The sequence below is a fragment of the Callithrix jacchus genome, chromosome 4 (assembly GCF_049354715.1).
Source record: "Callithrix jacchus isolate 240 chromosome 4, calJac240_pri, whole genome shotgun sequence".
Taxonomy (NCBI): domain Eukaryota; kingdom Metazoa; phylum Chordata; class Mammalia; order Primates; family Cebidae; genus Callithrix; species Callithrix jacchus.
Window position 1 is genome coordinate 17,083,722 of NC_133505.1, and position 27,579 is coordinate 17,111,300.

General features: G+C 43.3%; 1 protein-coding gene across 9 annotated transcripts in view; it reads right to left on the bottom strand.

Annotated features, from left to right (window-relative positions):
• SIRT5 (sirtuin 5) overlaps nucleotides 1–27,579 on the bottom strand; it is a 101,064-nt gene that overhangs the window by 25,287 nt on the left and 48,198 nt on the right. For 2 of the 9 annotated variants that reach the window (XM_054254808.2, XM_035294873.3), the window contains exons 1-2: nucleotides 20,149–20,466; nucleotides 2,262–2,411 (exon numbers count right to left, since the gene is read on the bottom strand). In XM_054254808.2, the coding sequence (XP_054110783.1) occupies nucleotides 2,262–2,376 (115 nt within the window). In that variant the 5' untranslated portion in view covers nucleotides 2,377–2,411; nucleotides 20,149–20,466. Of the gene's footprint in view, nucleotides 1–2,261; nucleotides 2,412–7,501; nucleotides 7,524–9,574; nucleotides 9,644–20,148; nucleotides 20,603–27,579 lie in introns of those variants that run through there. The other 7 variants (XM_078368339.1, XM_035294875.3, XM_078368341.1 and 4 more) reach the window with 7 other exon arrangements.

Sequence of the window (27,579 nt, forward strand, 5' to 3'; positions counted from 1 at the left end):
CAGCTTGTCTCCCCTTTTCTCCCAGACACTACAGCTCTGCAGGCCCTTGTAAGTTAGATAAGCACTATGGCCCTGGAAAGCCAGAATTAAGGGGTATAGCACTGAACATAAGCTGCCAGGAGAAGAGAGAGCCCCTTTTCTGCCCTACCCCTGGAGAAATGAGTGCTGTACCTCATTGCCTGCTGCAGTCCCAAGACACTGAAGCAGGGAATGCCCCGCCCTGGATATGGAGATCTTCCAAGGACGGCCAAGCTGTGTTGAAGCACTAAGGGTTCCAGCAAACATGGAACTGCATTTCTCGGTTGACTAAGCTGGCTTCCTGGCCTTCCTCTCTTGAAAGAATGGCAACCAAGGCTACCCCTTGTACTGAACGAATGAGGGGACGCTAACCCTCCCCTGAAAGATGGAACCAGTGACAGGCAGGAAGCCTGCTAGAAGGAAGATAGTGGGATAGGGGCTTGGAGACAGTGAACTTGAAAATTAAAGGGAACGTGGCCTCATTTTGTATCCCAGCCATAAGGGGCATCCTACTGGTTTTCACGTATGGTTGAGTCCCTCTAAGCAGGGATGGGACTTCCTGGTCCTTCGAAGCCCAGACCCACACACTCTGCCCAGCTCAGGATAGAGACTGTTAATAAGGGCTCAGCCCTTCCTCCCCTTTCCTTATTCTCTTCCCTACCATGGACTCCTGGTAAAAATGAACTCAGAGGAAGAGTAGGCTTTTTCCTCTTGGGCTCCATTCATGTTTTGGCAGCACAAGGCAGAGACAAATTAGGACAGTCACAACACGCCATTCTCATGAGGTGTGACGAACCCAACTACCCCGGCAATCATGCTAAAGCCCTACCTGAACTCACATCCCTTCCCGAGTAGCGTGTTACCTATCAGCAGACAGATAAGGCCTACGACAGGCAGACTAATGTTGTCCAGACGGGAAGCATTTGGAAAAATTACAAACTTGACCTGGTGGATTCCAGTTTCTAATCTGATATAATCTCTTGAAAGAACAAGATGCTTAATAAAAAACATAACATACTTTCCTAGGTTCAACCCATAGGAACATCCTTAAGGACTTCAAAATCTACCCCTAAAACTCCCTCTAGTCCTAAAGGTCCTTTCTATCCCAAATAGAAACTGTCATCCTCCTGATGAATATATTTCTAGGTCAGAGTGACTTCTTTTAAGACAGAGTTTTGCTCTTGGTGCTGTGTGGAGTGCAATGGCGCAATCTCAGCTCACCATAACCTCTGCCTCCTGGGTTCAGGCGATTCTGCTGCCTCAGCTTCCCGAAAGGCTGGGATCACAGGCATGTGCCACCATGCCTGCCTAATTTTGTATTTTTAGTAGAGACAGAGTTTCTCCACGTTGGTCAGGCTGGCCAGAGTGACTTCTATCAAGGTACCCCTTAAAGTTACTTTTAGAAACAAATGTTAAGAGTCAACCTATGTTTCGTTCTTAGAAAACAGGATGTAAAATACAGTAATGTTAACGTGGTATAAAATCTTAAAAAGAAAAAGATATTTCCCAATGGCTAAAGGAAAATACGCCAGCATGTTCTGTGGTTTCAAATGTCAGCGGCCCACTTTTAGCCGAGGTCAGGCACACGCTTCTGCACCCCACCACAGACGCTAGCACCCTGCTAGAATGGAGGTGCAGTGGAACGGGATCTTTCGGTTCTTTTCCACTCCTGGGGCAAAATGGAAGCAGGAGTTATTAATCCTGAGCAGAAAAGTTATCCAAAAGTTGAAAAGGAAGCAAAAAGAATTCAGCTTGGCCTTTCAGTTTCATTCTGAAGCATTGTTCAACAGGCCCACCTAAGAATCGCCGAATTATAAACATTTGTGAGACTTTATATTCTTGTAGACTTGGGGTGCAGATAGGTTAATCTGGAGGTTTCTCCCAGGGAGAGCTACAAAATATTTCTGTCCAGGAGAAAATTTAATCTCACACGGCCCTATAGGACAATCACCAATTTTCCTCCCCTGCAGAGAGATAAGGACTTTAAAGTACAAAACATGTGTCAAAAGCTTAAATGCAAATATTCTGGCAGAAGCAACAAAATGTTCTCCATGGACTTAATGTGAGTATTAAGAAGACCGGCTCTGAAGGCGCCCTAGAAGGGGTGCCCTAAAAGAGAAGAGGACAGGGTGGCTTTCTCCAAAATCTTGCCCAACACCTAATTTGACACTGACATACAAGTGTAGGACTTTTGGGTACTTCACATTCGGCCGCAGGTGAGGCAATGGGTAAGAATGACTTACTTGAACTTGGCCGAGCCATTTTCAGGCAAATCCGGTTTTGTGCGGAGGCTTCAGGCTTCAGGCCACAGTACAGCTGGGAAATCAATCGACTTGGGACAATCTGGAGAGGTCGCATCAGGGTTTGTTTGTAGTTCTAATGCTTGAGGTAGGCTTTAGAAAAATCACAAAAACAAATGTTATAGAAACAATCAGCAAACATTTTTAGATATAGAAATATTTATAAATATATTTTTTCTATATTATAGAAACACACTGTGTATATTATACACACATGCCACACATACATGAACATCCTTTAAAAAAAATCTTTAGTAACAAATCATGGAAAACTGGCTGTTTTCCATCTGTGTTCTCAAATGCTCCCAGGATGTGCAGAGGTACCTTGGAGCAGTGCTTCTCAAAATGTGTTCCCTAGACCAGCAGCATCGGCATCACCTGAAATCTTGTTAGAAATGCAACCTCTGGTTCCACCCCAGACTTGCCGAATCAGAAACGCTGAGGGTGGACCCCATCATCTATTTCCAGGTGCTTCTAGTAACTACTCAAGTTTGAGGACCACTAAAATGCACATGAAAGAGTTAGATATGAGAATTCATTGAAAAACTTGCGGCTTTTCAAAAGGTATGTGGCCTGGCACAGTGGCTCACGCCTGTAATCCCAACACTTTGGGAGGCTGAGGTGGGTGGATCACCTGAGGTCAGAAGTTTGAGACCAGCCTGATCAACATGGTGAAACCGTATCTCTATTGAATACAAAAAATTAGCTGGAAGTGGCAGTGCCATGCCTGTAATACCATCTACTTGGGAAGCTGAAGCAGGAGAATCGCTTGAACCCGGGAGGCAGAGGTTGCAGTGAGCCGAGATTGTGCCACTGCACTCCAGACTGGGCGACAAGAACAAAAGCTCCGTCTCAAAAAAAAAAAAAGGTATGAAAACCACCACTAGTCTCTGAACTTGCGGTCAAAGTACAGTTTCTTTCTTATAATTCGGATAGGACATTGCTCTGTCACCCAGGCTGGAGTGCAGTGGTGCACAGTGATGTGATCACGGCCCACTACTGATGACTTCCTGGGCTCCAGCGATCCTCCCATCCCAGCCTCCCCAGTAGCTGAGACTACAGGCACATGCCAGCATGCCTGGCTAATTTTTGTAGTTTTGGTAGAGACAAGATTTCACCATGTTGGCCAGGCTGGTCTTCATCTCCTGAGCTCAAGCCATCTACCTACCTAGCCCTCCCAAAGTGCTGGGGTTACAAGCACGAGCCACAGCACCGGGCTCAAAGTACAGTTTCTATGAGAATGTAATTTCTAACTGAGAACTAAACTCTGAAGGGAAGAAGTGTATTGTGCCAATAAATAGTATTAAGATGACATTGTGTCAAAGAAACTTGTAGATCTTAAGGCACATTCGGTAAATCTTTGTCTATATCTGAGGAATTGTATAAAAGGAAAACAAACAGAGAAAGACAACGTTCGGATCAACGACACTGATAACTGGCAGAGCTGACTTCTATCTAGTGAGCCAAATGGCTGGCAGAACTGAGGATTAAAGAACCGTGGATAGTGGCTAGGCACAGTGGCTCATGCCAGGAATCTCAGCACTTTGGGAGACCGAGGCAGGTGGATCACTTGAGGTCAAGAGTTCGAGACCAGCCTGGCCAACATAGTGAAACCCCCTCTCTATTAAAAATACAAAAATCAGCCAGGCATGGTGGTGAATGCCTATAATCCCAGCCACTTGGGAGGCTGAGGCAGGAGAATTGCTTCAACTGGGAGGTGGAGGTTGCAGTGAACTGAGATCACACCATTGCACTCCAGCCTGGGTGAGAGAGCGAGACTGTCTCAAAGGAAAGAAAAGGGAAGGGAAAGGGGCAGGGGTAGGGGAAGGGGCAGGGACAGGGGCAGGGGTATGGGAAGGGGGAGGGGCAGGGGCAGGGGAAGGGGAAGGGTCGATCTGTGGATATGAAAAACACATTTCTCAAATGATATAATCCCTCTGGAGAACAAACTATCAAAATTACACATTTTCCCTCTGACCCAGCAATCCTAAATCTGGAAATTTTGTCCACAGTTAGGCTTGCACATACACAAAATGATGTGCCTACAGATAACAGGTAAGACCATGTGGTTAACAGCAAAAGACTAGAAACAACCTCAGTGTCCAAATGTCAGGGATGAGATCAGTACACAATGGCACATTCACAATGTGCGATATGGCTGCTGTAAAGGAGAATGTACATGTTTCTACTTATAGGATGTTCTGGAATAAACAAAACTATGAGGGCAGGAAATGTAACAGTGGCTGGCAGAATGGGGAAGAGTGAATAAAAAGGGGCATGTGGGCCGGGTGCAGTGGCTCATGCCTATAATCCCAGCACTCTGGGAGGCCAAGGCAGGCAGACCACCTGAGGTCAGGAGTTCGAGACCAGTCTGACCAATATGATGAAACCCTGTCTCTACTAAAAATATAAAAATTAGTCAGGCATGGTGGTGGGCACCTGTAATCCCAGCTACTCGGGAGGCTGAGGCAGGAGAATCACCTGAACCTGGGAGATGGAGGTTGCAGTGAGCCAAGATCATGACATTGCACTCCTGCCAGAGCAACAAAAGTAAAACTTCGTCTCAAAAACAAAAATAAAAGGTGGGGGGGGGGGGAAGCCATGTAGGAATTTTTTTTGTGTGTGTGTGTGGAAGGCTATAGTAATGTCCTTTATCTTGATTATGGTGGTGGTTACATGATCATATCTTTCAAAACTCATAGAACTCAACATTAACGAAGGGTTAATTTTACAGGACACATACTATACTTAAAAATAATGAGCATGGAGCTTTAGTTTTACAAGATGAAATGAGCTGAGGGGACCAGTTGCACAACAGTGTGAATGTACTGAACTATACCCTTAATAATGGTTAGAATGCTCAATTTTGTTACATGTGTTTTACCACAATTATATTTTGTAAGAGAAAGGCAAGGGGATAAAAGAATATACTTTAACTTACTTGCGTTTGCTTTAAAAAACAACAGAATTCACAAGAAGTTAGTACAAAGAATGGAGTGTAGGGTGGGAAACTCTGTGTAAGGAGACTAGAGCTGAGCAAGGATTTTCAATATATGTATTTACATATTGTTTGGACTGTCAGTGCCTTCCAGTCCAAGGAACACACTTGTACTCAAGTTGCAAGAGAGAGAACACGCCATGAAGAACTGCAGCATCTGCTGGGAACCGGGAATGGATTTATTAGAGGATTTGGGTTTGGGTTAGGCCGTGTTGGCGAGAGGTTCCTGGAACCTGGATTGGATGCTGTAATGGATCTTATCTAAAAGGTGGAAGGAATGAAGTAAGGCTAAAGCTGTGAGTGGCTGAGAAGCTGCAGTCCCTCATGGTAGCAGCATGGGAGGATGTCTGGTCATTTTTGTGGCTTCAACAATGTTCCTGTTTCTGTCCTGATTCATAGTGGCCTTGTTCTTGTCCTGACCCATCGTGGTAACAGAGTGGCCTTGTCTGATACTGGTGCTCTGTGACATGGTTTTTATGTTCAATAGAACACCAAGGCCTATGAGATAGTGCCAGGCCCAAGACTAGAAGCAAACCAAATGTCCAGGAATTTACAAATGGGTAAACAAATTGTGGTTTATCCATACCATGAAGACTCTTCAGCAATAAGATCAAAGTGCTAATACATTCAACAGCATGAATGAATCTTTAAAAGTGTCATGCAGGCTGGGTGCTGTGGCTCACGCCTGCAATCCCAGCACTTTGGGAGGCTGAGGCAGGTGGATCACAAGGTCAGGAGTTCGAGACCAGCCTGATCAACATGGTGAAAGCCCATCTCTACTAAAAATACAAAAATTAGCCGGGTGTGATGGTGAGTGCCTGTAATCCCAGGTTCTTAGGAGGCTGAGGCAGGAGAATCGCTTGAACCCAGGAGGCAGAGGTTGCAGTGAGCAGAGATTGTGACACAGCACTCCAGCCTGGGCAACAGAACACGACTCCATCTCAAAAAAACAATTTGTTAAGTGTTATGCAATAAAAACTTTATAGTAGAAAACCTGGTACCTACCACCTTAACCAAATGATCACAGTTAACGTCACTAGTAATAAGACACGGCGACTCCACCTACCTCCTCATATGATGCAAAGAGAAGGGCACGGAAGCACCTGTGTGGCATTCGTGACTGCAATTTAGTTATGAGAAAACGCCAAACTCAAGCTGAGGGGCATTCTACACACTCTACAGCAAAACTGGCCAATACTCTTCAGAAAAGTACCAAAGTTCTGAAAGATAAGAACTGGAGAACTGTCCCAGGTCCTAATGAGACATGACAAGTAAATGCTATATGGGATCCTGGGTTGAATTCAAGACCTGAAAGGGGACATTAGTCAGACAACTAGCAAAATCTGAATGAAGCCTATAAATCAGTTACTAGTACTGTACAAGTGAATGTCGAGGTAAAGTACCTGTCCTGGTTTAGATCATTGCACTCTAGTTAGGTAAGATGTGAACATTAGAGGAAAGTGGGTAAATGGTATATGTGAACTCTGTGCACTATTTCTGCAATATTTCTGTAAGCCTAAAATTATTTCAAAATAAAATTGCTTAACAACAACAACAAAAGGGCCAGCCATGATGGCTCACCTGTAATCCCAGGACTTTGAGAGGCTGAGGCAGGAGGATCATTTGAGCCCAGGAGTTTGAGACCAGCCTGGGCAACAAAGTGAGACCCCCATCTCTACAAAAAAGAAGCCGGGCATGGCAGTGCATGCCTGTGGTCCCAGGTACTCAGGAGGTTGAGTGCGAGAATCACTTGAGCCCAGAAGGTTGAGGCTGCAGTGGGCCATGACTGCACCACTGTACTCTCTGCCTGGGTGAGTAAGACCCTCTCAAAGACAGGAGAGAAGGCCAGAGCGAAAGTGAGAGTGAGGAAGAGAGAAAGAGAAAAAGAAACAAACAGAGGGAGAAAGGGGGAGAGAGAAAGAGAGAGAGAAGCATTGTGCTAAGTCAAAGAAGCCAGATACAAAAGGCTACGTTTTTGAGACCATTTGTAAGACAGTTTGAAAAGGCAAAACTGTTGGTACAGAAATCATATCAGTGGTTTCCAGAGACGGGGTAGGGGAATGAAGGGAGCAGAGAAACTTTTAGAGCAATGGAAAATTCTTTATTTTTGTGATTTTTTTCAACATTCATAGAACTGTATAATAAAAAGTGTGCATTTTATAGTGTGTAATATGATAAACCTCACCTACAGATAAGCAAGTCAACACGTTTTCAGTGTATCCTGCCTCTTCTGCAATCAAAAAGACTGCACAAAAAGACTAGCATACTGAAAAAGAGAAGAGGTTAGAGAAACATGGTGTAGCTTCCAGAAAACCTCAGAGGACAAGGCTGTCTGGCTGCCTGAAGTCACTTCTGCAGGGAAGGAAGGTGGACCGGCCGCTAGGGGAAGTGGACAGACTCATGGGCCCAAGCAGCCACTCTGGTGAGCAGCTCACAGACTCAGTGACAATGGTGACATCTAACCAACATAAATATCACCCCAGTGCTCGATTTAAAGAAAGCTTGAGGAAAATGGTTTGCCATGATCTTCAACTAGCATGGGCATGATAAGCTTCCGACAAACTTCAATGTACCTGAAAAACTCAGTAAGGAACAAACGAGGTGTTACTATATAGTTCGTGGGTCTTTTGTTAAAATCTGAAAAAACTTAAACAAATACAAAAATAAACAGTATAGTATAGGGAACCCTTATATTCTCATCACCAGGTGCATAAAGCTTTAAAAATATTGTTATAGGGGAAAGGGGAGGGCCAGCGGGTGGGTAGAGCTGGGGAGGGATAGCCTGGGGAGAAATGCCAAATGTGGGTGAAGGGGAGAAAGGAAGCAAAACACACTGCCATGTGTGTACCTATGCAACTATCTTGCATGTTCTGCACATGTACCCCATAACCTAAAATGCAATAAAAAATTTAAAAAATATATATTGTTATAGATGACAATTATTAAACTTGCATGTATTGAAAGTGATGAAGATTAAAACTCTGAATTCTGCCTAACTGGAACCACAAGCTTCTTATATGTTGTTACTTAGGCTTTCATCTTGAGCTTAATACGTATCTTTAGTTATTTCTCGCAAAGACGAATATGGTTGTCCTGTTGCTTTCTAATAGCTTTGACTCTGGAGACGCCAATACAATCCAGACTTCCAGTTTGAGACAAAATTTGATTTTTTTCTTCTGTAGGTTTTTACATGTTAGAAAACATTCCTACTTGCTGTAAAATAATTTTCAAAAAGCACTGAATAAACTGTCATACTTTTTCTTAGGCATGAAGGTGGAGTTATAAAAGTCATTAAGAATTTAAAAGAAGGCGGGGAGGACTCAAGATGGCGCCATGAGAACAACCCAGGATTGGAGCTCGCGTTGAATCCGCAAACGGGACATGGATGAATCTGGAGAACATCATCCTCAGCAAACTGACACAAGAACAGAAAATGAAACACCGCATATTCTCACTCATAGGCGGGTGATGAAAAATGAGAACACATGGACACAGAAAGGGGAGTACTAAACACTGGGGTCTATTGGGGGGAAAAGGGGAGGGCCAGTGGGAGGGGGAGGTGGGGAGGGATAGCCTGGGGAGAAATGCCAAATGTGGGTGAAGGGGAGAAGAAAAGCAAAGCACACTGCCATGTGTGTACCTACGCAACTGTCTTGCATGCTCTGCTCATGTACCCCAAAACCTAAAATCCAATAAAAAATTAAAAAAAAGGAATTTAAAAGAAATTAAGAACAATGTCACCTGGAATTATTCCTAAGATCGTAAATGCTCACAACCTAAAACTATTTTCTTAGTCTTTATTTGCTACTACAAAGTATTTTAAGACTAAAAGTCTAAATACAACTTAGTATTTGCTATTAAATAGGCTTTTAAGATGCTACTACAAAGTCTTCATTGAAAACATCCTCTGTGCCGACATGTATCTGCTTTTCTAGGCAGCGGTTCTAGTTTCCACAAGGTTACAACCCTGTTCAAATTTAGAAGCAATGTCAGAAGGATGATGGGGCACCACTGTGAGAGCCAGAGGACAGAGGACTCAGGTTATCCAGCCCAGAAGCCTCAGGGGTGAAAGCTACCCTTGGTGAAGACTCCTGCCTTGATTTTATCTTCCAGGTGGGAAAAGAGGCCTTGGGGGAGGAAATAAACTCATTGATCAGTCATTGGGAGTTTTCTGGGTGCTAGGCAGGTTCTTAGAAACTGACACTAATGTAAGCAATGTCACTTAATGATGGTTTTTTTCATTAAATCTGAAACTCACCTAACGAATTTTTTTTTAAGCCTGTATGTTCTCTGTGAAAAAGGTTGGGGGCGGGGTACGGTAGCAATTCTGAAAGACAGAAGTGAAAGATTATACCAGGAATTTGAGGGGAAAAAATTTACAGAAAACTCAGGACCTGACGGCTTCACTGATGACCTGAATTCTACCAAATATTTAAAGAACTAATAACAATCCTTTTCAAACCCTTCTAAAAAACTAAAGTGGAGGAAATACTTCTAAACACATTTTAGGAGGCCAGTATTACCCTGATACCAAAGCCAGACAAGGATGCTACAGGAAGAAAAACTACAGACCAATATCTCTGATGAACACAGATGCAAAAATCCTCAACAAAATACTAACAAACTGAATTCACTGGCACATTAATAGGATTATTCATCATGATTGAGATTTATCATCCCTGGAATGCAAAGATGGTTCAACATAAATAAATCAATACATGAAATATACCATATTAACAAAACGAAAGACCAAAAACTGTATGATCATCTCAAAAGATGTAGTAAAAGCACGTGACAAAATTCAACGTTCTTTCATAATAAAAACTCTCAATAAAATAAGTATAGAAAGAATGTACTGTGACACAATGAGACCAAATATGATAAACCCTCAGCTAAACTGTACTCAACAGTAAAAAATTGAATGCTTTTCCTCTAAGATCAGGAAGAAGACAATGATACCCACTCTCACAATGCCTATTCAGTGTAGTAGTATATGTCCTAGCCAGAGCAATTATGCAAGGAATGGAAGTAACAGTCATCCAAATAGGAAGGGAAGCATTTTTCTCAATATAAGTTTTCTACGTATAAGATCCATATATAATATAGATATGTATATAAAATATAGATATGTAACACCTATGTATATAAGATATACAGAGAAATATATAGGGATATATAAAATATATATGTAATATATAGAGACATATATAAGATATGTGAGATTTCTATATATAAGATCATGTTATCGGCATGATCCCTGTTTGAAGATAATATGATTTTATACACGGAATACCCTAAGGACTCCACCAGAAAAACCTGTTAGGACTAATAAATAAATTCAAGGAAGTTGCAGGATACAAAATCAACATATAAAAATCAGTGGTGTTTTTATACACTAACAACAAACTATACAAAAAAGAAATTAAGAAAACAATTCCATTTATAATACCATTAAAACAAAAAAAAAAACACTTCAGGTAAATTTAACCAAAGTGGTAGAAGACCTGTACACTGAAAACTTTAAAACACTGACGTGACAAGAGAGACACAAATGAACGTAAAGGTATCCTGTGTTCATGGATTAGAATCATTAATGGTTGTTAAAATGTCCATACTATCCAAAGCAATCTACAGATTCAATGTAATCTCTATCAAAATTCCAATATCATTCTTCACAGAAATAGAAAAAGCAATCCTATAGTTCATATGGAATTGCAAAAGACCCTAAATAGCCAAAGCAGTCTTGAGTAAAAGGAACAAAGCCAAAGGCATCATACTCCCTAATCTCAAGATATATTATAAGGCTATTGTAAACAAAACTGCATGGTACTGGCATAAAAATGGTCACATCAACCAGTGGAACAGGATAGAATGCCCAGAAATAAGCCCAAATATTTGAAGTCAGTTGATTTTTTAAGAAAGGTGCTAAGAACAGACAATGGGGAAAGTCTCCTCAATAAACGATATCAGGAAAGTGAATATCGACATGCTGAATAACAAAATTGAGTCCTTATCTTACACCATATACGAAAATAAACTCAAAGTAGATTAAAGTCTCAAACAGACATGAAAGTATAAAATTAATAGAAGACAACATAGGTGAAAACTCCATAATAGTTTGGGCAATAATTTCTTGGATAGAACCCCAAAAGCAACAAAAGCACAAAAAGACAAATGGGATATAGCGATCCAAGATGGCTGATTAGGAGCAGCTCAGGATTGCAGCTCCCAATGACAGCGCGGAGGGTGAGTGGACGCCGCATTTCCAGACGGATTTTTATTGCCCATAGACCAGGGGATTCCCAGGCGGAGGAGCCCCGCTGGTCACCAGCACAGCTGTTTTGGCTGGCGTGGCAGGTCTCCACACAAAATACATGGGTTCACGCGCTGTTTTATCTGGCAATTGGAGTGCGTGGGAGACAGTCACCCATTCAACTAATAAAAGGGGAACTGAAACAGAGAGCCAGGACAGGAGGTTCTCAAGCAAAAAAGCACCACAAATCTCCACACGGCTGTTTCAGCCAGCACAGTGGGTTGCTACACGGGAAATCACACAGTTCCTGGTGCCTTTTTAATAGGTGACTGGAACGCCTGGGAGTCGCCCATTCAACTGATAAAAGGGGGACTGAAACAGGGAGCCAGGCCAGGAGACTCCCAGGCAAAAAAGCACCATGAATCTCCAGCTCGGCTGTTTAGCCGGTGCAGTGGGTCACCACTCGGGAAATCACACAGATCCGGGTGCCTTTTCAACAGGCAACTGGAATGCCTGGGAGACAGAGTCACTCATTCAACTGAAAAAAGGGGGACTGAAACAGGGAGCCAAGCCAGGAGATTCCCAGGCAAGAAAGCGCCACGAGCCCCCACTGCGGCTGTTTCAGCCGGCACAGCGGGTCTACGCACAAGGAATCACACAAATCCGGGCACTGTTTCAACTGGTGACTGGGACGCCTGGGAGACACAGTTGCCTGTTCAACTGAAAAAAAAAAAAAAAACAGGTCTGAGGCAGGGAGCCAGGTGATCAAACTTGGCTGGTCCCACCCCCACAAAAAACAGCAATCTGAAACGCCTTGGATTGAGAGTTTCACAGCAAGCACAGCTGAACCCGGGACAGTCCAGCTCTGTGGCAGAGGGGCATATGCCATTACTGAGGCAGTCCACCACTACTGAGGTAGTCCGCCATTGCCAAGGCAGCCCGCCATTGCCAAGGCAGTCTGCCATTACAGACAGAGTCCACCATTACAGAGGTGGGCCGCCATTGCCGAGGCAGTTCTAACTATTCCCCGATAAACAGGACTGAGGGGAAGTTCACAGGGCAGCTGGGCAGAGCCCACAGCAGCTCAGCAAAGCCTCTGCAGGCCAACTGTGACTAGGCTGCCTCCTCACTGGGCAGTGCAGCCCTGAAAAAAGGCAGCGGATGACAGAAACTTTATATAAATAAAGTCCTACCACCCCGGGACAGAGCACCTGGGGGGAAAAAGGCGTTTATGAGTTCTGCTGCAGCAGACTTAAACATATCAGCCCAGCAGCTCTGAATGGAACAACGGAGCTCACAGTTCAGCACCTGAGCTCCTATAAAGGACAGACTGTCTCCTCAAGCAGCTCCCTGATGCCTGAATATGCAAAGAGTCATCTCATAAAGGAGAGCTCAGACTGACATCTGGTGGGTATCCTCCTGGACAAAGATAACAGAAGAAGAAACTGACAGCAACCCTTACTGTTCTGCAGCTGCTGCAGGTGATCCCCAGGCAAGCAGGGCCTGGAGTGGACCTCAGCAGTCCTATAACAGAGGAGCCTGACTGTTAGAAGGAAAACTAAGAAACAGAAAGAAATAACTTCATCATCAACAAACTGAACGTCCACTCAGAAACCCCATCTGAAAGTCAACAACTACAAAGTCCACAGGTAAATAAATTCACAAAGATGGGAAGAAATGAGCACAAAAAGGATGAAAACAACCAAATCCAGAATGCCTCTCCCCTCCAAGGGATCACAACTCATCACCAGTAAGAGAACAAGGCTGGATGGACAATGAGTCTGATGAATTGACAGAAACAGGCTTCAGAAGGTGGGTAATAAGAAACTTCTCTGAGCTAAAAGGGCATGTTCTAACCCAATGCAAAGAAACTAAGAACCTTGAAAAAAGGTTTGGCAAAATGCTAACAAGAATAAACAGCTTATAGAAGAATATAAATGAATTGATGGAGCTGAAAAACACAGCATGAGAACTTTGCGAAGCATACACAAGTTTCAACAGCTGAATTGACCAAGCAGAAAGATATCAGGGGTCCAAGATCAACTCAATAAAATAAAACAAGAAGGCAAGATTAGAGAAAAAAACGGTAAAAAGAAATGAACAAAGTCTCCAAGAAATATGGGACTACGGGAAGACCTAATCTACATTTGATAGGTGTACCTGAATGTGATGGAGAGAATGAATCCAAGCTGGAAAATACGCTTCAGGATATTATCCAGGAAAACCTCCCCAACCTAGCAATGCAGGCCAATATTCAAGTCCAGGAAATACAGAGAACACCACAAAGATATTCTACAAGAAGAGTAACCCAAAGGCACATAATCATCAGATTCATCAGTGTTGAAATGAAGGAGAAAATGCTAAGGGCAGCCAGAGAGAAAGGTTGGGCTACCCACAAAGGGAAGCCCATCAGACTCACAGCAGATCTCTCAGCAGAAACCCTACAAGCCACAAGAGAGTGGGGGCCAATATTCAACATCCTTAAAGAAAATAACTTTCAACCCAGAATTTCATATCCAGCCAAACTAAGCTTCATAAGCAAAGGAGAAATAAAATCCTTTAAGAACAAGGAATTACTCAGAGATTTCATCACCACCAGGCCTGCTTTACAAGAGCTCCCAAAAGACGCACTAAACATAGAAAGGAACAACCAGTAGCAGACACTCCAAAAACATACCAAATGGTAAAGAGCATCAATACAATGAAGAAACTGCATCAACTAATGGGCAAGACAGCTAGCTAGCATCAAAATGGCAGGATCAAGTTCAAACATAACAATATTAACCCTAAATGTAAATGGGCTAAATGCCCCAATCAAAAGACACAGACTGGCAAATTGGATAAAAAGTCAAAAGCCATCAGTGTGCTGTATCCAGGAAACCCATCTCACATGCAAGGATACACAAAGGTTCAAAATAAAGGGATGGAGGAAGATTTACCAAGCAAATGGAGAGCAAAAAAAAGCAGGAGTTGCAATCCTAGTCTTGGATAAAATACACTTTAAACCAACATTACATAATGGTAAAAGGATCAATGCAACAAGAAGAGCTAATGATCCTAAATATATACACACCCATACAGGAGCACCCAGATACATAAAGTAAGTTCTTAATGACTTACAAACAGACTTAGACTCCCTCACAATAATAGTGGGAGACTTTAACAACCCACTGTCAATATTAGACAGATCAATGAGACAGAAAATTGACAAGGATATCCAGGACTTGAACTTAGACCTGGACCAAGCAAACCTAATAGACATTTACAGAACTCTCCACCCCAAATCCACAGAATATACATTCTTCTCAGCACCACATCACACCTACTCTAAAACTGACCACATAATTGGAAGTAAATCACTCCTCAGCAAATGCAAAAGAACAGAAATCACAACAAAGTCTCTCAGACCACAGTGCAATCAAGTTAGAACTCAGAATACAGAAACTTACTCAGAACCACACACCTTCATGGAAACTGAACAACTGGCTCTTGAATGTTAACTGGATAAACAATGAAATGAAGGCAAAAATAAAGATGTTCTTTGAAACCAACGAGAACAAAGACACAACATACCAGAATCTCTGGGACACATTTAAAGCAGTGTCTACTGGAAACTTTATAGCAATAAACGCCCACATGAGAAGCAAGGAAAGATCTAAAATTGACACCCTATTGTCAAAATTGAAAGAGCTAAAGGAGCAAGATCAAAAAACTAAAAAACTAGCAGAAAACAAGAAATAACTAAGATCAGAGCAGAACTGAAGGAGACAGAAACATGAAAAACCCTCCCGAAGATGAATCCAGGAGCTGGTTTTTCAAAAAGATCGACAAAATAGACAGACCACTAGCCAGATTAATAAAAAAGAAAAGAGAGAATAACCAATAGATGTAAGAAAAAACTATAAAGGTTATATTACCACAGATTCCACAGAAATACAAAGCATCATCAGAGATTATTACAAACAACTCTATGCACAAAAACTAGTAAACCTGGAAGAAATGGAGAAATTTCTGGACACTTGCATCCTCCCAAGCCTAAACCAGGAAGAAGTCGAAACCCTGAATAGACCAATAACAAGGTCTGAAGTTGAGGCAGCAATTAAGAGCCTACCTACCCAAAAAAGGCCCAGGTCCCGATGGGTTCACAGCTGAATTCTACCAGACATACAAAGAGGAGCTGGTACCATTCCTTCTGAAACTATTCCAAACAACCCAAAAAGAAGGAATCCTTCCCAAATCATTTTATGAGACCAACATCATCCTGACACCAAAACCCAGCAGAGACTCAACAAGAAAAGAAAACTTCAGGCCAATATCCATGATGAACATAGATGCAAAAATCTTCAATAAAATACGGGCAAACTGACTGCAACAGCACATCAAAAAGCTTATCCACCATGATCAAGTAGGCTTCATCCCAGGGATGCAAGGCTGGTTCAACATACGCAAGTCTATAAACGTAATTCACAACATAAACAAAGACAAAAACCCACATGATTATCTCAATAAATGCAGAGAAGGCCTTTGACAAAATTCAACAGCCCTTTATGCTAAAAACCCTCAATAAACTAGGTATTGATGGAACGTATCTCAAAATAATAAAAGCTATTTATGACAAACCAACAGCCAATATCACACTGAATGGGCAAAAACTGGAAGCATTCCCTTTGAAATCTGGCACTAGACAAGGATGCCCTCTGTCACCACTTCTATTCAATACAGTAGTGGAAGTGTTGGCCAGAGCAATCAGCCAAGAAAAATAAAGGGTATTCAATTAAAAAAGGAGGAAGTCAAATTGTCTCTATTTGTAGAGGACGTGATTGTATATTAGAAGACCCATCGTCTCAGCCCAAAATCTCCTGAAACTGATAAGCAACTTCAGCAGTCTCAGAATACAAAATCAATGTGCAAAAATCACAAGCATTCCTATATATCAATAAGACTTAAAGAAAGCCAAATCAAGAACAAACTGCCATGCACAATTGCTACAAAGAGAATAAAACACCTAGGAATACAACTAACAAGGAACATAAAGGACCTCTTCAAGAGAACTACAAGCCACTGCTCAACGAAATGAGAGGACACAAACAGATGGAGAAACATTCCATGTTCGTGGTTAGGAAGAATCAATGTCGTGAAAATGGCCATACTGCCCAGAGTAATTTACAGATTAAATGCTATCCCCATTAAGCTACCAATGACCTTCTTCACAGAACTGGGAAAAACCACCTTAAACTTCATATGGAACCAAAAGAGAGCCCGCATAGCCAAGTCAATTCTAAGCAAAAAGAACAAAGCTGGAGGCATCACACTACCTGACTTCAAACTATACAAGGCTACTGTAACCAAAACAGCAGGGTACCAGTACCAAAACAGAGATATAGATGTAGACAAATGGAACAGAACAGAGGCCTCAGAGGCAATGCCACACATAGCTACAACCATTTGATCTTTGACAAACCTGACAAAAACAAGCAATGGGGAAAGGATTCCTTGTTTAATAAATGGTGTTGGGAAAACTAGCTAGCCATGTGTAGAAAGCAGAAACTGGACCCCTTCCTGACACCTTACACTAAAATTAACTCCAGATGGATTAAAGACCTAACACCATAAAAACCCTACAAGAAAATCTAGGCAAAACCATTCAGGACATAGGAGTAGGCAAGGACTTCATGACCAAAACACCAAAAGCATTGGCAACAAAAGCAAAAATAGACAAATGGGATCTAATTAAACTCAAGAGCTTCTGCACAGCAAAAGAAACAATCATTAGAGTGAACCAGCAACCAACAAAATGGGAACAAATTTTTGCAATCCACCTATCTGAAAAAGGACTTATATCCAAAATTTACAAAGAACTAAAACAGATTTACAAGAAAAAAAAAACAAACAAACGAATCCATTCAAAAGTGGGCAAAGAATATAAACAGACACTTTTCAAAAGAAGACATATATGAGGCCAAAAAACATATGAAAAAATGCTCATCATCACTGGTCATTAGAGAAATGCAAATCAAAACTACATTGAGATACCATCTCATGCCAGTTAGAATGGCAATCATTAAAAAATCTGGAGACAGATGCTGGAGAGGATATGGAGAAATAGGAATGCTTTTACACTGTTGGTGGGAGTGTAAATTAGTTCAATCATTGTGGAAGACAGTGTGGCGATTCCTCAAGGACCTAGAAATAGAAATTCCATTTGACCCAGCAATCCCATTACTGGGTATATATCCAAAGGATTATAAATCGTTCTATTATAAGGACTGATGCACACGAATGTTCATTGTGGCACTGTTTACAATAGCAAAGACTTGGAACCAACCCAAATGCCCATCGATGATAGACTGGACAGGGAAAATGTGGCACATATACACCATGGAATACTATGCAGCCATATAAAATGATGAGTTCGTGTCCTTTGTAGGGACATGGATGAACCTGGAAACCATCATTCTCAGCAAACTAACAGAAAATCAAATACCGCATGGTTTCACTCATAGGCAGGTGTTGAACAATGAGAACACATGGACACAGGGAGGGGAGCATCACACACTGGGGTCTGTGAAGGGGAAATGGGGAGGGACAGTGGGGGTGGGGAGTTGGGGAGGGATAACGTGGGGAGAAATGTCAGATATAGGTGATGGTGAGGAAGGCAGCAAACCACATCGCCATGTGTGTACCTATCCAACAATCTTACATGGTCTTCACATGTACCCCAAAACCTAAAATGCAATAAAAAAAAAGACAAATGGGATTGCATCAAGCTAAAAAGCCTCTGCATAGCAAAGAAATAATTAACAGAGTGAAAAGACAACCCGTAAACTGGGAGAAAATATTTGCAAAGCATACATCTGATAAGGGGCTCATATATAAAATATATATATATAAGAAACTCAAAAACTCAATAGCAAAAACAAAAAATAAACAAACAAAAAGACACATAACCCAATTAAAAAATGGACAAATGACCTGAACAGGTATTTCCCAAAAGACATATGAATGGTCAACAAATATATAAAAAATGCTCAACATCTCTAATCACCAGGGAAATTCAAATTAAATCACACTGAGCTACCACCTCAGGCTTGTTTGAATGGCTATTATAAAAAAGATGAGAAAGTGTTGTCCAGAATGCAGAGAAAAGGGCCCTGGCGCACTGTTGGTGGGAATGTAAATTAGTACAATCATTTTCAAAAGCAGTATGGAGGCTCCTCAAAAATCGAAAAATAGAATTACCATATGATCCAGAAATCCTACTTCTGGGTATATATACAAAGGAACTGAAATCAGTATGTTGTAGAGATATCAGCACTCCTGTGTTTTCAGCATTAGTCAATAACCAAGATATGGAAGCAACTAAGTATCCATCAACTGAGGACTGGATACAGAAAATGCGGCACATATATACAACGGAATTCTACAGTCTTAAAAGAAAAGGCAATTCTGTCATTTGCAACAACATGGATGAACCTGGAGGCCCATTAGGCCATGTAAAATAAGCCAGGCACAGAAGGACAAAGAGCATATGATCTCACTTATACACTTGGGAGTCTAAAAAAGTTGAACTCATAGAAGCAGAGTAGAATGATGGTTATCAATGTCCTGGGGGAGAACAGATGGGGAAGAGAGGCATGTTGGTCAAAGGATACAAAGTTTGAGTTAGATAAGAGGAGTGAGTTTTAGTGATCTACTACACAGCATGGTGACCATGGTTGATGATGTATATTTTCCAGGAGAGTAGATTTTCACTACAAAAAATAAGTGAGGTGATGGATATGTCAATTAGCTGGATTTAATCTTTCTACAATATATATGTGTATCAGAACATCACACTGTACCATATAAATATACAAATCATTTGTCAATTAAAAAAGTGGCAACGGAAAAAAATACATGCTAAGAATAATGCAATGAACTGCAAAAAGTTGTACAGGCTCCCAATAAATACTTTTGAACGCCTATGAGCTAAATACACACAATAAACCAGTCCCAGGTGTCTCCACTACCGGGTCCCATTCCTTGCCGTTGCGTCACTACTTTCCTCAAGGTCGTCTCCAGCCTCCTATTTGTTCAAACTCGGCCTCTGACCCAGTTCATCACTTTCTCAGGCTTCCGGGAGCCACCCTCTCCAGGTTTTCCTCGTTCCCCCTTCCAGCCCTGCACGTCTGGATCTCCCAGCTTTCCAGAGCGCCAGACTGCATGCCACCTCTCCGCCCCCTGTATCCCATAGGCAGCTTCCACTCCACGGTGGCAAGCCTGAGCTACAGAGCGGTGCTCAAGCCCTCTCCTCCCGAAGCACAGAGGCACCAACCTCCCGGCTGCTATTCGGGCCCAGGAACTAGGCCCTAAACCTTCCCTTCTCGCACGCCCCATTGCCAAGCTGTTCAACAGATCCTGACGGCTCCACCTTCAAACTACGTCCGGAATCCGACCCCTCTCCACGCCCACTGCCTCCACCCCGGCCACCTTCCTCTGTCATCCTGGCTGCTGCAGTGCCCAGGACGACCTTTCCAGAACGAAAAGCTCTCTTTGGAGCCCTCGCGGGGCTCCCAGGCTCAGCGGCCTCTCAGGCCCACCTGGTCGGGTGGGATTACTTTCCAACTCCGTTTCCTGCCGGCTCCTTGATCTCCAGCCGCAACGACGCCCACGCAGAGCTCGAAAGACCTTGGGCCCTGCACGTGCTGCCGCCGACGCCTCACCTGGGGCAGCTAGCACACCGGAAGACCGTTTCCCGCGCCTCGCCCCCCGCGGTGCCTCCCTCGCCCCCCGCGGTGTCCCCCTCCCGGCCATCCGCGCCCACCCACCATCCCCCACATCCCTTCCTCCAACCGCGTCCCAATCACCCGCCCGGGACAGCGGGGCAGCTGCTGGGCCGCGCATGCGCAGCTCGGACTGGCACCGCCTCCGCCTGGGGAGCTGGCTGCAGACTCGGGGGACCCCGGAGCCCGAGGCAGAGAGGCTGCAGGGGCAGAGACGCACCTGCGGGAGGCAGGCGCGGCGGCGCGGGAACTGGGGAGGAGGCGGAGGGGCAGAGTGGCTCAGCGTCCTGCTCGGCTACAGCGGCCCCTACCGGAGACCTTGGCGCGGTCCCACTCTGGAGCGGAGGGGCGATGCCCTGGTCTTTATAACTGAAGGATTGTCTCTCTGTTTTTCTTTATTTGGGATGGGAGGAGGCACAGTGACTTGCTTGGTCTTTGACAGCTTCCAAGGTTCATTCCACTGCCCAAATATGTAGTGAGTTACTATCGGCTTTGCTTCTTCCTTCAGGAAACAGCTGAATCACAAGTTCAGAACGGGGGATTTTAAGTGTTGATGTTATTTTCCCTGAAACGATTTCAAATGAAGGTGAGTTGGTTCCCAGGCTAGCCCACCTAACCTCGAACGCAAAGACGAGTGCACTATGACTGCTGAGCTGAGAGCCTTCCGTGGCTCTGGGACCCGGTGACTCGGGTGGCTCCGCATGTCACCCTTCCCTTAAAATCGGAGTATTTCCTTTTGTTGGATCCGGACTTACCAACAGCACCACTTGGCAGAGTGGAATTGCTTGCGGGCATGTCAGTGAACTAGAAACGGAAGTGGTCTGAAGAACTTGGGGGTCAAAAATGTTACATTAACATTTTTTGCCTACCTAAAATGTCAACCACTTCCCATACTTTGGCTAGAAAATCAGCCCATACTGAGGCCCCTCTCACTCCAGCAAGTGTTACCAACAACTCAGGGTTTTACACAGTAACAAAATTGGGAAAGGACTCCCATCCAGCTGCTGTTTTTCCCCCTAAGGTGTAAAGTGCTTCCCCTGAGTCAGACAGTTTTAAGAACTTAACATGTAGTAACCCATTTAAATCGTCCCCACCATGTGATGGAATAGGTACTGTTACCCCCACTTTATGGGTGGGGAAACTGAGGCCCAGGGAGGTCAATTAACTGCCCAAAGCACAAAACTGTTGAAGAGTAGTGTGACTAGGGCAGTCCTGGAGAAATCACTCAGAGGGCAAAACAGAGAGCTCATTAGTTTCTTAAACAGTACAGCTGAAAATGCTCATTGTTTCTTAAATCTTTTTTTTGTTTGTTTTTTTCCTAGTCTCCTTACAGGTAAACTAGCTTAAAAGAACTGCAGTTGGCCCAGGAGCTTCACTGCCCTTTGTCAAGTACCAGAGAAAGATAAGGCCTATTAGGAACCAGAGCAAACCAGAACCAGCTATCCCTTGTTATTACTTTTAGATGATTAATATATGCTCAACTCCCCACCCATAGAAGAGAATCACCGCCATTTTCTGATGGTGCATTGTATGAAGATGATGCTTATGATGCACCTGTGCATCTGGCCTTCCTCCCTGCATATGCTTGCACGCCTCCCCACTCCACATCTAATGCCTTACAATTCCCCCACTTCCCAAAGATCTGGAAGAAGGGGGTCTGTGGAGTGAAAGTTTACTCCTTCTCCATTTCTGGCCAGAAATGAAAACTGCTTGTCTTTTTTTCCAGTTGGTGTTCTTTCTTTGCAACCAATACAGAGTAGGGAAAGAACGCAGTTTACCAGTAACAGTAGAGCTGGGATCTGAATCTACATGCTTTTGCTCCAAAGTCAAGGTTCCAAGCCACTACACCTACCACTTCTCATTAAAGTGTATTCCATTTCTTTTGTGCTTTCATATTGACCATTGTGTGTTAATCCTTTCAATTGGAAGAAGAGGGAGACAGTGCCCATTATTGCAGACTTTCATGGTCCACAGGCCCAATATGTAGCCTTCACCACTCACAGGTTCTGCCACTTCTGGGGCATTGTATTCCATCGAGATCCAGGCACCTGCCATCCACATACCAGCCCTGGAACTCATCCTTCTCCCAGGCTTGGAAAAGCCAACTCTCTCTGACCAGTGTTGGGCCACTTCCTCATCTTGAAACATCAGCCACTATCCTTTCCATCTTTCAGGCAACTCAAGCTTAATTTCTTGATGGCCTTGCCCTTCTAAAACAACGGCTGTTCCCTTTCCCTAGAATGACCTTTTCCTATTCCCTCCACAGTAACTCCCCTCATCCTTCCAGTCTCAATTCAATTGTCCCTTCTGGGGACAATTTTTTTTTTTTTTTTAGAGACAGAGTTTCACACTTGTTGCCTAGGTTGGAGTGCAATGGTGCAATCTCAGCTCACTTCAACCTCCACCTCCCAGGTTCAAGCGATTCTCCTGCCTTAGCCTCCCGAGGGAAAACCTTTTTAAACCCTTCTCCCTCCCAACTAGATGAGGGCCCTTGTCTCTAATATAAGCTCCTATAACACCCTGGCACTTAACCCAGTTGAGATTTTAAATATATTTCTGTGTATTGATTAAAGTTTCTGCCACCAGGCTGTGAAGGTGGCTTTTTGTTTTGTTTTGCTTCCCTTGGTATTCCCAGCACCTCAGGGTCCCTTACAGTAGATGCTGAATTAGTAAATACATATTAAATAAATGAATGAACAACCTCACAGGAAAAGCAGCCTCAAACTCAGAGGACAATGGCCTGGCTATTGTCACTAAAATTTCAGAGGCAAGTCGCTTTTCCTCCTCGGCTGTCTAAGGATAGGCCGCCATCGTGAACGACACAGTAACTATCTGCACTAGAAAGTTCATGACCAACCTACTACTTCAGAGGAAACAAATGGTCATTGATGTCCTTCACCCCGGGAAGGCAACAGCGCCTAAGACAGAAATTCGGGAAAAACTAGCCAAAATGTACAAGACCACACCGGATGTCATCTTTGTATTTGGATTCAGAACTCATTTTGGTGGTGGCAAGACAACTGGCTTTGGCATGATTTATGATTCCCTGGATTATGCAAAGAAAAATGAACCCAAACATAGACTTGCAAGACATGGCCTGTATGAGAAGAAGACCTCAAGAAAGCAACGAAAGGAACGCAAGAACAGAATGCAGAGAGTCAGGGGAACTGCAAAGGCCAATGTTGGTGCTGGCAAAAAGTGAGCTGGAGATTGGAACACAGCCGAAGGAGTAAAAGGTGCCGCAATGATGTTATCTATGGCCGTTGTGGATTTTTCACGAGAAGCTTATTAATAAACTAAAAACTTTTGTGTGAAAAAAAAAATTTCAGAAGCAAATGACTTTTTCTTTCTGCTTATGAGTCTGTCTACAGCAGCACGAAACAAAAAATCAGTAAGCAAGATAGAGTTTATTGATAACTCATCCTATTTACAGAGGTTTTCCTGGGACATGTGGGTAGATGATGGAAGGGTTTAGAAGCACATACACCAGAAAATAATTTTGCCTATTTCCTTCAGTGCAATTCAGACATGTCAAGCTTTAACTCTGGAAAGAGAATCTCCCTCCATCCTAAGTTTTACATCCTCTTGGGATCTCTCACTTTACTGGTTATCACGGCTGTCTCTCAGGGGTGAACTGTCCTCTTTAAGCTTCTGGTGCAAATATAAATATGGAAGTAAACACCTAGGGATGGTCAACACCAAGAATGACCCAGCCTGGGCAATAAGAGCGAAGCTCTGTCTTAAAAAAAAAAAAAAAAAAAAGAATCCCGTCTTCACCAATTCTGTCTTAGCATCTTGAATCTCAGATTTTTCACCTTTCAGATGGGGCTAATAATGCTCATTCTCAATGCATTATTGTGAGGATTAAATGCAATAAGGTATGAAGAGTATTTACCATAGTGCCTAGCATACAGTACCACCCAATAGGCAGTTGCTGTTCATTTACTGCTTTCCAGGACTACATTATGAAATTACTTTATACATTTCACTTTGAAAGAATATCTTAGTAGTTATTAGCAACTATCAATCCCCCACCTTGAAAAAGAAACCATATATCAACCCTCTTGGAAAGGCATAAAATGAATATTAACCAGATTCTGAAATTTCCATCATGTCACACAGGTGTGATTCTGAAGCCACCAGCATCAGCAACACCTGGAAGTTTTTTAGAAATGCCGAATATAAAGCCCTACTCTGGAACACTCCATCAGAATCTGCATTTTCAGATACCAAGGTGACTCTATGCACTTGACAGTTTGAGAGTTACTGCCCTTGTTTACTTTTCAGTGGAAGTTCAAGTGGGCATTCACCTGATTTTTTTTTTTTTTTTTGGAAGCAGAGGAGGAGAATTAGACATAAGATGAGAAAAAAGCGGTGGAAACTCTTGGGACTTTCTATATGTCCCAGTCTTACCCAGGTCCACAGCCCTTTGATCTTGCTCATCCTCCCCATGATGGATATATGTGGTACAGGGTACAACCAAGAAAGGCATATCTGGTGAACTGGCAGGGGAATGGGGAAGGGGGCTCTCTAGAAGACAGAGCACGGACTACAGGGACCTGGAAGTGGATTCATCCTCAGGGAAGAAACAGGAAGATGTGTTGAGCTCGTCTCAATAACAGGTCTAAAGTCTGGCGCTGAGCAGGAAGTCTAAGTAGATAGAGCATAGCAGCCATGACCGAAGCCTGCTCAAGCCAGTCCCCTTGACACCATCTGAGCTCTAAAGAGGAAAGAGCTTATGTAAAAGTAAAGCATTTGGCTCAGTAAATTCTGTGATTCCTGGGGTCTAAGGATCTCTCTTAGGGCCGTGAAAAATATAAACCAAGAAGAGCAGGATTCACACATCATTGCCTATCACACAGCAAAAATGATCTGTGGGCAATGGTCCAAGGAGACTGCTGTGCAGTGGATGGGGGCGAGTCATCCTGCTGACATGGGCACTGGCATGAAAGGGCTTCAGGATGCCACTTAACAACACTTAAAGCAAAACAACACCTGGGATACTGTAGTTACGTAGGTGTGGGGTATTTGACTAATAAACTAAGTAAGTGGTAATGACCTTATTTATACCTGGCCAGTGAGATCTGGGGATGTTCCTGTTATAGAGGAATAGCCATTTGATTCTTAATTTCAAGCAACAGAAACCAACTATGGCTGTTAGAATTATTAAAAAATTAATTCATTAAAAAAGTAATAGGGCCAGGTGTAGTGGTTCACACCTGTAACCCAACATTTTGGGAAGCCAAAGAGAATTCCTTGAGGCCAGAAGTTCAAGATCAACCTGGGCAATATAACGAGACTCTGTCTCTAGAAAACAATTTAAAAATTAGCCGGATGTGGGCCTGTAGTCCCAGCCATTCAGGAGGCTGAGGCAGAGGGATGGCTTGAGCCTAGGAGTTTGAGGCTGCAGTGAGCTATGATCATATCACTCTACTCAAGCCTGAGTGACAGAGTGAGACCCAGTCTTGCTTAAAAAAAAAAAAAAAAAAAAAGATTCTAGATAGCAACTCTAATCTCATAATCATAATCTCCCCAAAATGGAAACAACCCAAATGTTCATCAATAGGCGAATGGATGAGCAAACAGTGGTACTTCAATAAAAAGCAGTGGACTAGATGCAACAATTTGGATGAATCTCAAAGACACTATGCAGACATGAAAGGTTACCTACGATATATTTCCATTTCTATAACCTTCTAGAAAAGGTAAACTGTGGGGATGAAGAACAAATCAGCAGTTGCCAGAGATTAGGCGTAGGGAAGGGTGTGACTACAGAGAGCAGAAGGGAATCCTTTGGGGTGATTAAAACTCTGTATCCTCGTCATAATGGTATGCAAATTTATGCCTATGCCAAAATCCTGTAGTCCCAGCCACGTGGGAGGCTGAGGTGTGAGGATTACTTGAGCTGGAATGTTGAGGCTGCAGTGAGCCTTGGTCGTGCCACTGTACTCCAGTCTGGGTAACCAAGTGAGACCTTGTTTCAAAATAAATAAATAAATAAACAACAACAACAAAAGGAGGCTAGGTATCTCACAGAGTCACTGAGACCGGGTCTAGGACCACCTGCCAGGAGCAATGCTCAAAATTCCACTGCAATACTGCTGCAGAAAGAACACCTCAGTAGCAACTACCAGGACAAGACCTGAGCTTGGACCACGGATGCTGTGCATTGTGGATGTGGAGGTTACCCCACTCACGCTCTCTCTGCTGCCGGAGAAGTTCAGCTTCTGAATCCTCTGCCATTGCCAGTGAGTTATTTCTGGTCCTTTTTTCCATCACTTTTTAAAGTCAGGGTGGATGCCTCTTGCAGAACCTCAGTCCTGTGACTTGGGAAAGCAAGCATCTTGCATTTTCATCTTCGGGAGTGGAAGACTGACTGCTTCCCACCAGAACTCAGAAGATGGGAGAATTCCCCAAACATGGGAAAGAGGTACAGATACCAAGCAGCCAAAAAAACAATGCCCATTACAATAGCAAGTATCACCTTCTTTCAAGTGTTGACTTCAATTGGCCCCTTTGGGTCTGGAAATGCTTCATATAACAGCAGCACACTTACATTTTCCGAAACATGACGATGAGTGGCTGGGAGTATCCACTTGCCTGTGCGTCTCTGCTCTCACATACTCTGCTACAGTTTCTAGACAGAGCCTGACACACTCCAACCCCGTTAGCGTTTTCTGCTCCAGCATGCTTCATAACACGAGCATTTCTTTCTGCCTCCTTGGCCACATAAAGGCCAAAGGCAATTAGGAGAGCTCGGACTGTTGACACTTTACAAAGACAGCTTTGAATCATACATCACATCCTTACAGTACACCCAGAGGGAAGTGAGCAAAAGGCAAGTTTGCAAGTGTCCACTTATGTAGATGTATTTGTCCCTTGGCAAAAGTTCCCTGGTGGAGAAACGATATTCTCCATCGTCTTAAATTTAACTGAATGCCAAAATGGTACCTATGCAGCTCATTTCCACTATGGCAGCTGGCTAGCAGGCTTCATTTAGGCTATCTATATATTATTGAAGGAGATTTCTTTTTTTTTGAGATGCAGTTTCGCTCTTGTTACCCAGGCTGGAGTGCAACGGCGTGATCTCAGCTCACCACAACCTCTGCCTCCTGGGTTCAAGCAATTCTCCTGCCTCAGGCTCCCGAGTAGCTGGGACTACAGGCACACGCCACCATGCCCAGCTAATTTTTGTATTTTTAGTAGAGACGGGGTTTCACCTTGTTGACCAGGATGGTCTCGATCTCT